The 16,843-nt window shown below is 40.8% G+C and overlaps 1 protein-coding gene across 1 annotated transcript in view; it reads left to right on the top strand.

Annotated features, from left to right (window-relative positions):
- gfra4a (GDNF family receptor alpha 4a) overlaps window positions 1-16,843 on the top strand; it is a gene marked incomplete at both ends in the record, with an annotated part of 219,200 nt that overhangs the window by 165,968 nt on the left and 36,389 nt on the right. The window contains one exon of the mRNA XM_079261769.1: window positions 9,242-9,581. Within this exon, the coding sequence (XP_079117895.1) occupies window positions 9,242-9,581 (340 nt within the window). The remainder of the gene's footprint in view (window positions 1-9,241; window positions 9,582-16,843) is intronic.

Raw genomic sequence — 16,843 nt, 5'->3', positions numbered from 1 at the left:
TTCCTCATCTGTTTCTTGTAGCCAAAGTTTACTTGTGCTCGCTCCAAGTCCCTGCAGACCAAACAGACTGCGCTCTCTGTTGCCTTTGCTTGTTTCGTGTCCTTTAACCTCGTCTGTAATTGGCTATAGTTCCTCACTGACGGCTCGCTTGACAACTTATGGATGGCAAGCAACCAAACATGCGAGGATCAGACAAGGCAGCAGCTGTTGGGCTGAAATGTGGATAAACTGTGAGAGAAAAACAGAAGACAGCTTGCAGACTGCAGGGTTTTATTTTTTTTTGTCACTTGACAGCTCCTTCAGATTTATGGCCAGAGACCGGGACATGTCCACGTTCCTCATAAATCACGTCTTCATAAACTTTCACACAAGCAACCAGTGGCTGCCTGAGAGGGACAGATTTGCCTCTGAAGAGAGCAGAACATGTCTATAGTGTGAAAATCATGCTTAAAATGTGGCATAAACTCAGCTTAAGGATGAGCTTCTTACAGTTATAGTCTCCACTTGGGACACATCACAGTGAAGATCAGTCATTAACCTAAAGATTGCTGCTTTATACCTGCAATGCATCAAAACCTCAGCCTCAGAAAGGTGAGGTCTGCACTCAGCAGGGATCAGCAACTCTGGACCTGGAGGGCCACAGTCCTGCAGATTTCCCTGCTGCAACACACCTGACTCAAGCTAAAAGGTCATTTAGAGGCTTGTAGAGAGGTTGACAGCAAGCTGTTGGAGAATCGTTTCACTGAATGCAACATGAAAATATCATCAACTGAGTCAAACTGGCTCACAGGAGAAGGTTTAGACAAAAAAAATCCTGTATTATTTACAACATGAAGAGGATTTAACAAAAACCAACTGATTTAAAAACAAATCAGTGACAAGATGTTTTGCAAAAAGTTAGCAAAAGCCAAAATAACAAACAAAACAAATCCCATGCCATCTCAAGTAAACTTACCTAGTCTAAAATAAATGAGAAAATAAAACCAGGTTCTTACCTCCCTACCTATCAAACATGGGAAAATTCAAAAGATGTAGCTCAGTGCTTTTCAACAAAAAAGTCTGACTTTACGCACCGCCAGCTGGATTCAGTGTAAAGGATGATATGTTCCGTCCCTCTGTAAAACAGCCAGTCGCACTTCGACCCATCTCCTCAGGCAGTCCAGTCCAGTAGGCGATGGCGCAGCTGTCGTCACTGACACACAGAACACTTACAAAGTAAAACATACACAACATAAAACCATCGCAGTCATAACAGGCTGGCAAATAATTAAAACCAGCAGAATAGTGGCTCATGACGGCTGAAGTTGAACACTTATTTTAGAGAAACTAAATCCAGCGAATCCTGGTTGTTTGCTGGGATCCTGCAACTTGAAAGAGAAGTTAGCAGGAGTGAGGTGCAGAAGGAAGACTTTTCTGAAAGCATTTTATGGTTGTTAAATTGGCAAAAGTAGCGTGTTCAGATTATAGCTGTGTTAGCATGAAGTCAGCCTCAGCCTCTTTCATTATCTTACCAAGTCATATTAAATTATGACAGAAGAGCTGTTTCCAGTACGGGCAGATGGTCGAACAAGTTAATTTCTTTTCACGTATTCACAACGACGCAGTAGATGGCCAGAAGGTAGCCTGAAGGTCATGTGGAGTACCAGCCGAACCTTTGCTGACCTAAAATTCCAGTAGCAACAACTGAGGAGTCAGAGGTTTGTGCATTGGACTGATGTACTTTTAAAGTGCATTTAAATACCTTTAAATGTTCTCACAGGTCCGTATTATCATATGAACTCCTAATTATTCATACTGACATTATATTTTAATAGATTTTAATGCTACCAACATCAGCACACACAACAAAAAAGACTGTAGTTGGGTAATTAGATTAAATTTTCATGAATAAATATATTGCACTATCAGCTATTTAATACCATGCGTAGTTATTTCAATTCAATTCAACTTTATTGGTACAGCGCCACTTCACAACAATGTTGTCACAGGGCACTTTACATACACATCATTTCAAGCCAGTTCATACAAATCCTATAATAGAAACCAACTGATTGCATCAAATCATGACTTGGATCCAATCCACCATCCTGAGCTGCACACGGCGACAGTGGGAAGGAAAAAACTCCCGTTTAACAGGAAGAAAACCTCCGGCAGAACCCGGCTCAGGGAGGGCAGCCATCTGCCTCGACTGGTTGGGGTGGAGACGACAGGAAAGACAGAACAACATGTACAACTGCATTTCCTGCGTTGGAATTAGCAGCTCTAGGTGATTCAACATTTATATAATCATACACTTCTCTAAAAGGAAATGCTGCTAAATTTGTCCGCAACGCGTGAGCTAACATTGACATAAGATTTAGCTAAAGTAGCTATTCTGTATCTACCCTCATCTCTAGTGACTATTTAGGGGAAACATATCACAGTGCTTGACCACCTGTTTTGATTGCACTTCTCTTCTTCCTTTCTTCTTCTATGTGCTCTGCGTACAACGGTTTGTGTCTTTCATTTTATGCTAATTAACTAGATCAGTTGAGCAAAGCGTGAGACTTAATTTAACACTTGCTGGTACATTTGGCTTGCAGGTGCAACACTATGAGAAAGACCGGCGTGTGAAGTGCCAGCAGAGGCTCAATGCTGTGGACTTCGCTGCCTTTCGCTCTTCATATGATCAGTGAAAGGTGTTGCATGACCAAATGTATCCCATGATCAGTGCAAACTGGTGAATTCCTGTAATAGACGTTTCTGTCCATTAATTTTTATCTTTTGACCCAATAACAGATGGTTTGCCAATACACTTATTATAAACGCTGAGGTCATTCCAGCTATTTACCCGGGAGACTCCAAGTTTGACAAAGCATGTCTTCTATGTGTCCCTCTCTCTGGGTAAAAAGCCTCGGGCCATACCTCCAGCTATCAGTCGCAAACCGTCTTCATTTCCATGGTTTGTAAACTGTTTCTGTCATGGATAAAGAGAAACACTGCCTGTGGCAAAACAGCTCTGAAAACTGTAGGAAAACCATCTTTACCCGGGACATGGACCCAGCTGTCTGGCTGATGTCTCTTTCACCTGGCCGACACAGTAGGCCCACGACTCGGGGAAAGATTTACCACCCTCGATTATTTTTTTTATTGCTTTTTCGGATTCTACTAAATGAAAAGTTAGGTCCTGTCAGAAGAGACTTTATGGATGTGGGGAGAAGTTGGATTGTGGATGGAGCACAATGTAAAGTCATAGATTCCCACTCAATGAATGAGAAAGATGTTATCCCGTAAGAGTTTCCCCATGACAGATCCAGCTTTCACAAAACAGTGATAGTTATTAGAGGACTTCAAAACTGACCTTATCTTTTCGTACATTCCTCTCTCATACACTCTATAGAGTTGACACACAACAATAGTCTCATCTTGACCTCATACATATGCTGCTTATTAACATGACGCCACCAGTTTTGGGCTCCTTTGACTTACAGCAATGCCTGACCAGAACTATACGTCTCCTCATAAATTTTACTCCAGTAACTACACAGGAGGTCAAAGTTGACATCCATGCCATGCATCTCGACAAGTCGACTGCCAAAACAACACAGGCGTGATTAATGGATGTTTTTCCTCCCTTATAGCATCTCTCCCTCAGAGTAATGACCCTTCTCCAAGATGCAAGACAGAGCCACAGCTCATCATATTTTAAGGAGTATTCAAATAACAGAGTGCTTCACCCTGCGCCCATTAATCAGCTAACTAAAGTCAAGTTGGCGGTGTTAAGAGACTGTTTCTCTTTAAACGGTACATGTTCTGCACCCAAAGAGAAGCTTTTTAATGCATCAGTGGGCTGTAAGAGTGGTACAAATTGTGTTTCCTTACAAGGATTTTCCACTTCATGCTCCCCTTGTTGGAAGAAAATATATCATCAGTTTGGATTTTCTCAGAGTCCACAATGCAACAAGTTGGTCACAGGCTGGAGAAACTGTGAGGAAATCAGTACTTTAGATTCAGATGGTACTTTAGTCCATGCCTTTAAATCCAGATGGCTGAATATGTAGCAGTTTTAGCTTCATTCTACTGCAACATTAACATACAAGGCTGCCGCTCTGGTATTGTTGATCTTTCATAAACATGACCATCTTAAGTCGCCTTAAGGATCATTTTTTTGAGTCTGTCTTCCGACTGTTAAACATGCACCCTTTATAAAAGACATTGCATTGTGCTCCATTATGAAGGATGATTCTGCCTCTCAGCAACATACATGACATTCATTCATTCATTCATTCATTTTCCGAACTGCTTATTCCAATTCAGGGTCACGGGGAAGCTGGAGCCTATCCCAGCTGGCTTTGGGCGACAGGCAGGGTACACCCTGGACAGCTCGCCAGTCCATTGCAGGGCCACACACAGAGAGACGAACAACCACACTCATGCTCACACTCACACTCACTCCTAGGGGCAATTTAGAGTGACCAATTAACCTAACATGCATGTCTTTGGATGGTGGGAGGAAGCTGGAGTACCCGGAGAAAACCCACGCATACACGGGGAGAACATGCAAACTCCACACAGAAAGGCCACTGACCAGCCAAGGATCAAACCAGTGACCTTCTTGCTGTGAGGCCACAGTGCTAACCACTGTGCCACCCTGCAGCCCCACATACATGACAATAGGAGAAAAAAAAAGTATTAAAAATGTCCATACAATGTTTAGAATAATATGGAATAATCCACCACTTCACCCTTATTCTGTTTATTATTTTCCAAACACTCATTTCATTGCCAGAAAATTGCTTAATATCACAGAGTTGGCAAAGCATAGGGGCAATGAAAGAGCAATAGTAAACATGTCACATTACTCTAAGCTGTTCAGAACCATCTAAATGTGTTTTAATGATGAGCAAGTGAATAGCAATGTGAAGATGGCTGGGTCTTTCCTAAGGTTACACACTCTGAAATGCACAGTTACGCTTAAAGGCCTGCAGTTCATATTGTAAAATAATGTAGTGTTAAATAACTGAGACGAGACGAGACGAGATTTAGGGTTGTATGAACATCTGACCTCCAATACGCAGAAAACCAGATTTTAAAACAGCTCAACTCAGTGGGTCACCAAAGATCAAACATGGGGCTGAATGTGGTATTTATATTAGGGGTGAGAATGCAACACATTAAATATGATTAATTAATTGCAGAAACATTAACTTGTTAAAAAAAAAAAAAAAAAGAGTAATGTATCCTAAACAACCTGGAATATTTGTGTAGTGCACCAATTCCTGGTACAACGATTACATCGATGCACACATCAGAGCTCGGCTAACGCAGTGTTGCTAACTTAGCCACTTTGTCGCTATTTTTAGAGGGTTTTCAGACCTCTCTAGTGATGCTGTTATTAAAAGCAACAAGTGATAAACCATGAGACTCTTCCTGGTGATATGGGAGGCTTTTGGAGCCTGATAGGAAAGCAAGCTTTGTTCACTCTTCTGAATGAGCAGTAGGTAATGTTGGGGAGCAGCAAGATGTGAAAGTGGCGCCCTGTCTTGGCTCCTCCCCCTCTGGTTTTGCTCCTTGCGTGATCCAAGGGTTTTTTCTTACCTCCACCATGGAGGTTATGCTTTTACCAACGTTTATATGTTTGTGTTCAAGATAACTCAAAAAGTTATGGACGGATTTTAATTAGATTTTCAGGAGTTGTTGGAAGTGTGAAAAGGAAGAACTGATTTATTGTTGGTGGTGATCTGGATCAGGAATTTTTTAAAGGCCTTGGGGGAGGTTTGCGTTCTCCGAGTGCTTTTCTAGCCCGCAGCTTTTTCCACCAACGATTTCTCTCTTTCCGAGCCAGGTCAGGAAATCCTTCCTTCATTTTCTCAGCCATGTTTGCCTTCCGAGTTTCTTCTTCACTACTTTGTATTTTCATCCTAACACGCTGTTTATACGCAGGGTGTGGCTATCAGGTATGCTCTGCAGGAGGGGGAGGAGCTTGGAGAAGAAGCTTACGAAATATAAGAAAGGAACAATTTTAATTCAGTCCGAACGTTTGGATTGGTCAGAGTTTTTACACATTTACAGTAAACTGAGGGGTCTAACTATATTTCTTATTGTTCGTGATTACAAAATGTGTAGACTACTATCAGGATGAGGAACCACTTCACCAGAGTAAGATTACCTACCACAGTTTTAAATGCATTTTTCCAGACATTACTAGAGTTCGACTTTGCAACATTAATGTTTGTGTGTTACTTGGGTCAGTTGTCTACAAAAGTCTTTTTTTAAAAAAAAAAAAACAACGTTGCCTTTTGGGGCAACTGCTGGTATGCTATTTAAATGTGATTAAATAAGATGAATAATAAAACCTCTAATTAATTATTTTTTTAATTAAAAAAAAAACTTGAATCGCACCCTTAATATATAGCAATATATAATTTGCATCAAATAATTTTGCATCAGACGCTGTTGGTGTTGCCTGAAAAACACCTATATTACTGCACGTTGTTGCAACCATGAGGACGACCAACACTGATCTCCCACTGATCAGCTGTGGAATGAAATATTGATAGTCTAGTCCTAAAACAGCAGTGTGAGCCAGGAAAACTGAATGGAAAGCCAGAAAAATGTTCTACATATTAAAAACAACAACTCCTGAAGAACTGATCAGCATATGGATACGTCGGCCTTCACTACCCATTTAGTACCAAACCAGTGCAAAATTCACTCTATAGACTACAGTACTGGTCTGAACCATAAGGGCAATAATCACACTGAATGTGAAGCACATTCAGGTTACATGTGATCAAATTTGCATGATAACTTAAAAAAATTTTGTCTGAAATTTGGGATGTTTTGCTTGGAAAAGATTAACTTTATTTGTGGCTCCAATTAAAAGTATTTAGCTTAACCGCCTGCAAGAATTCCTATCTGATTGACCTCTACACCCACTAGAACTCCTCTATACTGCCTGTAAAACTATGACTATTCAAGTAACACACAAAAAATTAAAAAGCAGCTATTTATCCTGCACAATTCAAAGGCAATTGTGTTTAGCCAGAATCAACAAGAAAAAAAAAGACTATTTTAAGATGTCTTGAATTGCTGCACATTGGACATTTCAACTACTGGACTCTTGTACCCTGTTTTGTTCATTTGATCTCAAAATAATTAATCAAATGGTAGTTGACCCAACTCAACTTAATGTAACACCTTTAAATGACGAACATAGAGCAAAAATAAAATTACAAACAAACAAACCAAGGTAAAAAGATGTCAATTATAAAGAGGAGAAATGAAAGACATCTAAAACAACTCATTAAATCAGCAAGAAGTCACAAATGTCCTCCGCCTGTTTCAGGCTTCTGCATCTCTGCAGAGGTTAACATGGATAAATTGAACAAATGGAGTGATAAAAGCTGAACTAATTTAGAGGTTTTATTTTCGGCTGTGCAGGCGAGGCCTCTGGGCATCACCATCTGCTCTCACAGTGCCACAAAAACCAGGCAGCATTAAACCAAATAGCTCAGGATCAATAGCTGAAGTATTGACTCACAGACATAAGTTTAAAGCATCGATTTAAAAATGGAGGGTGTGAGGACCCATAAAAGGTTAGCTGGTTCCAAAGTCCAGGTACCTGTAAACGTCCCCCTGGGAACAAGTAGACCAGCATACCGAGTGAAGAGTTCTTATCAGGTGAAAGGGAGCAGAAGTTCCTCTTGGATAGGTCTGAGTTTGCCCATTAAAGGCTTTGTATGTAATAAGAAGGATTTTATGAGTCTATTCTAATCCTTACAGGGTTGGTTAGCTCCACTTGCAGCAAAATAGGCCCTTTTTCAAGCCTCAGCTGGGCTCCTGTGAGCAGTTTGATTGCTCTCTCTGTGACTAAGCGGGATTTGTCCGCACGCTGTGAACATGTTCTGCATGAACTGATGAGTCCGAACTGTGTGGTTGTCTGTGTTAGCCCTGTGGTTGGTCAGTGTGCTTAATGACAGCTGGGAAAAGCTCCAGACCCTGAACTGGATTTTAAAAAAAAGGGGGGGGTTATAAGATGGATGGATCACAGAATGAAAATGGAAAAATGATCAACAGCATCAGTAAAACCAGGCTGCACTTGTTCCTGTGAGAAGCAGCCCAGCGCCGAGGCTGTTTTGGGGCACTTTGGATATAAATGAGAATTTTACATTAAAATGTGCACGTTGTCCTTCCCCATTAATGTGGCCATGAGATACGATTTGTCAAAGTCCACCCTCTCCTCCCTCCCAGGCTTCTGAGCATTAAGTTGAGAATACAGTAACCTGCGCTTTGTGCTGGGCTGTTAGCTCGCTCTCCAAGGTCATTCTTATTTTATATGACAGCTTGGTCAGAGTCGAAGTCACCAGGAGACACAACTACTGGCACTTTAGGAACTAATGAGCAGCACTATCTGCCAGAGGAGTTGAGCATCATCATGGCCATATTGACTTGAATGGAGAGAGGAGGACATGAACAGATGATAGTTTGGAAAATGATGCAGTTAAAAGAAAAAAAGATGCAATGGTTTCCACGGCTTCCACAGAGGAGACTCATTTACTGTGGAAGTCTGTGTGAGAACGAGCAGAGAGGGAGAGAGGAAGGGATGGACAAAGTTTGAGAAAAATAGACAAAAGACGCTGAGAGGAGAACGGGAAGACGGAGATGGACTAGTGAAGGCTGAGAGAAGAAAATGGCAAGAAACGGTGGGGGGAGTTTGGTGAGCAAGGGATGGATGGATGGATGGATGGATGGATGGATGGATGGATGGATGGATGGATGGATGGATGGATGGGAGTGGTAATAACAGACCTTGTTGTGTGGTGGGGAGATGGAAGAGCCACTTCTTCAGTGCTGCCAGTCTGCATTAACCCAGCAGAATGAAATATTCAGCCATTAGGCCTTGGCTGAAACAGTCAGCGCCCAGGCTCATGCAACATTCACACATCATTCATGTTCTATTTATTACAAGGAGACCTATTACATATAATCATCCTTTTGGTTTAGTTTGTTACTGAAGATGCACATTTTCTTTTTTTTTTTTCTTTTTTTTTTCCATCTGCAGATGCAACACTGCATCCAAGCCCAGAGGTGAAAGCGGCAAATCAATACCAGCTCCAATTAGGCCAAGAAATCATTTGTAAACATTGCCTGGGATTTTCTCAAACCACACAGAAGGATGAAAAGTTTTTTGCCGCTTTCTCGTTCTTCTTTTTTTTTTTTTTTTTTTAATGTTCTTTTATGTGTGTGTGTTTCCTTCCAGAGTCGGAAGTAACGACAGTGAATCGCTGCCTGGATGCTGCCAAGGCGTGTAACATAGATGAGACATGTCAGAAGCTTCGTACAGAGTACGTCTCAGCCTGCATCCAGCCGTCAGCCCGCTCGGGGCCATGTAACCGACCAAAATGCAATAAGGCGCTGAGGAAGTTCTTTGACCGTGTTCCTCCCGACTACACCCATGAGCTGCTGTTCTGTCCCTGCACTGACACAGCCTGCGCAGAGCGCCGCAGGCAAACCATCGTACCATCCTGCTCCTACGAAGAAAAAGAAAAGCCCAACTGTCTGGCTCAGCTGCGGATCTGCAAGGCCGACTACGTGTGCAGGTAGAAATCTCTCTTGTACTGCATGGACCTGCTGCAAAAAGCATCTTACACAAAGTTGAGATCAGAATCACAGTAAACTTTATTGTAAATTTGTCAGCTAAACAGTACATTTCCATGACACCAAGAGTTGTGCTAAAAACTAAATACCGCACTAAAAAAAACACTAATAGAAACATCTACATTTAAGAAAGCAAGTGTGAATGTGATAATGTGTAACTACTGATGTATAATGCAAAACAGCTGAAGATGTCACTGAAATTAGTGGCAGCACATTCCAGCTGCTAGCAGAGGTGCAGCATTTTTTTTCCAATCTGATAAAGTATAAAAGAAGTCCAAAGGAAAAAAATTGATGAAAGCTATTCTTGAAGAATAGAAAGTGATAAATTGTGTTGTGCAGAAATATTCAGAGAAGTGTTACTTGCTGGATTTGAACCTACAACATCCAGCATGACAGCTCATTTTCTCATAACCACTAGGCCACAATTCTGGCGACATCTACATGTGTGGACAAAAGCAAAACTTTTCTATTGAAGACCATGTTCAATGTTCTGGCAGAGCTATTGCAGAGTTTTGCTATTGCCATAGAAATGCCTTTTTAGAACTTCTATCTGTGTGTAATCAGCAGGATTGCTAAAAGGGAAAGGTTGAACTCAACTGCTTTGAAGTGAAGTGAAGCTAAAGATAGTTATAAATAGTGCAAAAGCACATACACTACTCACAAAAAGTTAGGGATATTTGGCTTTCAGGTGAAATTTATGGAAAATGCAATATGTTCATGCTACAGTGATATAATATCATAAAAGTAAGACATTTAAGTAGAAGGATGCACTACTGATTTCCTCATCTCAAAAAATTCTTTCAACACAAAAGGTAACAACAATGGTAGTTACACCACAACAAAAAATGTGAACGTCTCAATATCTGGTCATGTGCCCTTGAGCATCAATTACAGCTTGACAACGACGTCTCATGCTGTTCACAAGGCAACTTATTGCCTGCTGAGGCATGGCATCCCACTCTTCTTGAAGGGCAGCCCTCAGGTCATTGAGGTTCTGGGGTGCACGGTTTCGTGCCTCTACACGACGGCTCAGCTGATCCCACAGGTTTTCAATGGGATTCAGGTCTGGAGAGAGTGCAGGCCGTTCCATTTGAGGTACACCAGTCTCCAACAGCCGTTCCCTGATGATGCGGCCTCGATGAGCAGGAGCATTGTCCTCCATGAAGATGAAATTGGGCCTGTGCTGTTCATGTAGGGGCACAATCACTGGATTAATGATGTTATTCAGGTAGTATGGGCTTGTCACTGTACCATTCACAAAGTGTAGGGCAGTTCTGTACCAAGTGGACACCCCTGCCCACACTGTAACACCGCCACCACCAAAAGCTGGCCTGGTGACAACAGTGGCTGATGCATAGCGCTCTCCCTGACGTCTCCAACATCGTTGCCGGCCATCATTTCTGCTCAGTGTGAATCGACTTTCATCAGAGAACAGCACTGAGGCCCACTGGTTCCTCGTCCAGCGTAAATGCTCCCTGGCCCATGCAAGACGATGATGCCTGTGCCTGGTGGTGTGGTCAGGTACCCGTGCAGGTCGTCTAGCACGCAGACCACGCTGATGGAAACGGTTTGGAATGGTCTGACGTGACACTTGGGTGCCTCTCACCTCTCTTAAACGTGCCTGGAGTTGAGTGGCATTCATCATCCGGTTTCTCAGGGCAGTGTTCACAATGTAGCGGTCATCAGCACGGGATGTGGCCAAAGGACGTCCACTTCTAGGCCTTTCTGTGACTCTTCCAGTCTCTCCATATCTCTGTTGCAACCTGCTGATGACACTCTGTGACACTCCAAGCTCAGTGGCCACTTCTGTCTGAGAACGTCCTGTTTGAAGCATCGCAATGGCAAGGGACTGTTGTTCCATTGTTAGGTGTCGTCTTGGTCTCATGATGTCAAAATGTGAACAGCATGATGAGGACAACTGTTTAAACACCAGCTCTAATTGAACCAGGACATTTATTGGTCAATTCAAGGATCACACACCTGCCGTGATTTTTGCCGTTAAGCTCCTTGTTAGAGAACAGCAACTTGTGCAAAATTTATTGAAACATTTAACAGTTGGACATGTGCATTTAAAAGCTTAGAGAAGATCACATTAAGTTCACCTGTACAGGTTTGAATGCATTTTAGGCTTGTTGTGAAATTTCACCCAAAAGCTGAATATCCCTAACTTTTTGTGAATAGTGTATATCTGAATGAGCTGCAGAGTTTAATATTTGAATGGGTGAAGTAGCACGACAGACAGAGATGGTTGAAACCATGGTTTTCTGAGCATAAGTTTAACTATTAGGAGAAGAAGCACTATTATTCTACTTAATGCAGTACCGGAATTTAAAGCTGTGACCTTCTAAACCAGGGGTCACCAACTCCAGTCCTTGAGGGCTACCATCCTGCAGGTTTTAGTGTTTCCCCTTGTACAACACATTTGATCCAAGTGAAAAGGTTCTCCAAGAACTTGTTGTCATCTTCTGCACCTGCCTGTTAATGAGCCACTGGTTTGGGTCAGGTGTGATGTACCAGGAAAACAATAAAACCTGCAGGATGGCAGAATCTTCAGGACCAGAGATGGTGACCCTTGCTCTTAACCCCAGCCCTTTCATTAAACCACTACACCACCAGAAGACTTAACAGCACCTTGGCAATCTTTTTTTTTTTTTTTTTGCCATTGACCTGTTGGTCAACTGAAAAGCACCATAGACTGAATAGCGCGCAGTTTCTTTTCATTTCTGGTCTTAGAGTGCCATGTAGTGGCGATGAAAGGGAGCACTTTTCATTTTAGCTGCTGTTAATTGGTACTATTAAGAGGTACTGAGCTGACTTGATATAACAGGCCCGCCTTTCTTTTTTTTTAAAATACATTTAAAAAAGTCCCAGCTGATACTAACTATGCTGATTTAGTTTGTAACAAACAGATGTTGGTTGAAGAACACAGCTGGGAGCAATCATCTAACTTGAACCATTGTGAATTTAAGCAGCAATAAAAAGTAAAATACAAGAACTCATGTGAAACTTGCTGGTTACAAACCAACAGAAATTGATACACAGAGGCACAGAGAAACCTAAAACAAAAAGTTGCCAGTATTTTTAGGACTGTCATGTACCAGACTCTGGAAACTGGTGCATATAACAGCAGCAAAGCATGCTGGGAAGCTCCACGCACCACAACGTTGTCAATATTAATAGGGCTGCAATGAATCGGACACTGAAAACTGGTGCAGACCTCTAAACCCTGTAGAAGCAATTTGCAGCTCATTATGCAAAAACTGACCAATCCGCATTTGACGGGCTTTCAGCCAATCACAAGCCTGAATTTATTTTTACAAAACGCTAAATATCTCAAAATCTACAAAAGTTTGCCATAACAAAAGCCTCATACTTCATTCTCCTGAATGTACGGTACCCATCCATCCATCCATTTTCCAAACCACTTAGTTTGAGTACGGGTCGCGGGGAAGCTGGAGCCTATCCCAGACAGAGGCAGGGTACCCTCTGGACAAGCCGCCAGTTCATCGCAGTCCTGAATGTACTGAAGAGTTTAATATTTGAATGGCTGATGTGGCACAAACGTATTCACACTATTGAGTTCCTGTTTTTCTTTATTCTTTATTACTGAATTGAGATCCTGTTCTTTAAAATTATCACTGTGAATGCCCATTGGGTATAATAAAGAATAAAGAGAAACAGAAACTCAGTAGTGTGAATGAGATTAATCGTATTTCAGAGTTTTAGAAATGAGGGCAAAAAGCTTTGAAAAATCGTAGCAAATTCTCCACAGGAAGTAGAAAAGCCCAAAATAACGCTATGTGGCTACCTTGCATAAGCCGCAATCCTCGTAAAATTCCATCCAGTTGACGAGATTTTACCAGGAGAAGGAGGAGGAGGAGGAGAAGAACTGAGGCTTATGCAAACACTGTTCAATGGAAACACCTGCAAATCGCAATTGTTGTTTGTCAAAAACTTACAAATAATGCTTTTATTTCATGAAAAAATGCCATGGAAACATAGCTACTAACATTATATCAGACACACAAAGCATGCAAGTCTCAACAGCAAACCTCATGGTTTAATTACAATTCAGGGTGCTTTGATTCTATTATATATTTCACTTTCCAATGCATCTATTTTCCCCATTCAAGTTCATCGTACTTAAAAATACATGCCCATTAATCCAAGTTACCAAACAAACATATCTCTATCTTTTATTTATGTCAGCTCAATCCAACTCAGATCCGACTTATTTACCTGCAACAAGGATGTATACGCTTCTGCTCTGGTCTGTCTGTCTGTCAGCAGCTTTGTGCAACTACTGGACAGATTTTTGTGATTTTTATTTTTCTGAGACTGGATCTTGGTCTAACTTAGCTTCCATTAAAAGTTTGGATTTATCTGGCAGAAATTCCGTACCCAGGAATTCATACAAGGCTTCTTTACCACTGTGAGATAGAGATATTATGTAACATTTTTACACGTTAACACCAAGCATCATTATACTCATATCCTAATGGTGTTGTTTGTAAATATATATATATGGACATTTTTTCAGGTTGCTATATATTTAATACATATTTGACTTAATATTATTTCAAATACTAAAAGGCATGGTTTGATCACCAGTGAGTCAAATATATTTTAAGGGTGGGAAAATCAAATTTGAAAAATTGAATATCGGGATGTTTTGTTTCCCAATTTTAAAATGATTTTTTAAAAAGATTTTTTTTTTTTCAAATAAATAAAAACCCATTATAAAATTGTCATCATTATTGTTTTTATTGATCTGAATACTTGTCTTCTTGGGCATTATAGCAGCCAAATGATGGTCTGGCTGCTGTGTTGTTTTTTTCCTAATTAAAATTAGGAAAAATGGTGAGCAAAAAAGAGTTTTAGATGCTTTTTTGTTGTTTGTATGTTTTTAAATCTACAAAAATCAGCAATATTGAAGAATTGTGAGAATCGCAATGTAAATCAAAGCGGCATCAAAAATATTGGAATCGAATTGAATCAGGACAAAAGCATATCATCACAGCCCTTAATATTTAATATAATCTATGTACATAAAATTAATTTAGGGCCATAACATACACAACAGACATCTGCCAGCTGCTTGCTGGAGGTCTGAGCTCTCCAAGTGTTTTTCTAGATTCATATAATATTTTTCCATGGAATCAACAGGAAAAATGTGTTAGCTGTATTTAGGACTCTCATACCTGGGTTTATATTATTATATTTTATATAATAATACAATTATACTATTTAACCATATTATCATAATTATATTATTCATTTTATTACATTTTACTTTGGCTTTAAACAGCTCATGGAGTATCTACATCTTCTCCAGGACTTGTCCTTTCCCATTTCCATAAAAACTAAAATGTTCCAGAAACACCATCTGTCAGACTGAGCTTGGAGATGGTGGTTACAAACGCAGGATCAATGTGTTTAAAGAAGATTTTAATCAATCCCAGTCAGGCAGTGAGGAACATTATAAAGATATTCTGAGAGAAAGCCTGGTGGGGAAAGGCAAGACTACACAAGGAAGCTGACTATTAAACAGAGAATAAACACAGGTGCAACACATAAGCATAAAAAGGGGAACACAGGTGATCTCCATACTGGCAGGAGAATACTGGGAACTGGATTATGGGGTGGTGGTTTGTAGGCCGATGAGGCTGAGTGAACCAGAGGAGGAGCAGGCACGATGACTCCTTCAAGACCGCTGCGTAAATCTCACGCTCAGTAACAGCAACTGCAAGACTAGGTGCTGCCTTCTTGGCATTGTTTTTAAACATTTATGAATTAAGACTTACCGCATCACAAAGAATCAACAAAAATGTGAATAAGCGCACGCCTACCATAAACCTTAAACCACCTCTATGTAGGCAACACTTCATATTCAGACTGGAGCAAATGTCAAGGATCCTTAAATCAAATCCCAACCTAGAATTTGGAGCAATGTGGCTTTGCTTATCTGTATGTTGTCATGCTACAGGTTACATGCTCATCACACTAAGGCTGACACTCGTCAAAGCATAATATAGACATTAGATTCCAGTTAGAAGCTGTCAAACAAAAGATAAAATTGCCAATCCAGCCAAATGCGGATTGATTTGAAAAGCACTGGTGCTTTGAGGTGCTGCTTTGAAGCTCTGATGTCTTTGACTTTGAGAGGAGAAGCTGAGTCGTTTATACACGAAAAGACTAAAGTAAACAGCTTTTGTAGCAGCATAGGAAGTTCTTTTGTTTAACTTGTTAACAAGCACTCGCCTGAAGCTACAGGCATCCAGGATTTTGTTGGATGTCCCAACTTCTAAGAGGATTTGCCAGCTCTTTGTCTTGTCATGTGTTTTTAACCAGCCACATGGTTTTCTTTGATTTTCCTGCCGTTGGAAATATGAAAACCATTACAATCACACAGCTGGGAATGTGGACATGAGGCAAGGTGTCGTGATGAGGGTGCTGAGGTGTGGACCCAAATGCAGAGTACAGGCGGGGGTGCAGAATCAAGCAGGTTTTATTTTCAGATGCAGGAACTCAGGAGACACAAACCACAGAAGAAACTAAAACCCGCACAGGAGAACAGAAAACTAAGGGTATAAATACACTGAACAAAACGAGACACTGTTGACATGAATGAACAAACGAGAACAGGTGAAACTAATGAAACAAGACAAGGAAACAAGACACAAGGAAACTAAAAAGGAAAATCTATAAAATAAGACTGGAACTAAGACACAAAAAGTCCAAACCATAACACAAGGACATCATATAATGTGTTTGATGCTGAAAATTAGTGTTATAATGGTTAAAAATGTGAAAAATATTAAACAACTTTTGTGACTTGAACACGTGTTTAAATGCACCTGCAAATAGTACTTTGAATTCTACTTGCATTCTTGCACATGCTCACATTTTCACCAGCATAAACATTAACATTTCGCAAAGCAAACACATTTTTACTAATCTGGAATCTCGAAAAGTAAATATAAGGCTGCATGTGATAATCAAGAGGTAATGAGCGACTCTGTAAATTTTCCACTGCAGCTGCCAGATGAGGCATGGCAGGCAGTTCTGTGTGCAAACGCAATCCGAACCTTTGCACATCAGGCATGCATTTAATAATCTGCATGCACACAAAGGCTGTGAATCACAAGTTCAGTCATGAAACAGTATATTGACCCAGTGTTTGTGGATATTCTGACAAAATAGG

The sequence above is a fragment of the Telmatherina bonti genome, assembly GCF_933228915.1.
Source record: "Telmatherina bonti genome assembly, chromosome: 22".
Taxonomy (NCBI): Eukaryota; Metazoa; Chordata; class Actinopteri; order Atheriniformes; family Telmatherinidae; genus Telmatherina; species Telmatherina bonti.
This window is presented reverse-complemented; position numbering and strand designations above follow the sequence as displayed.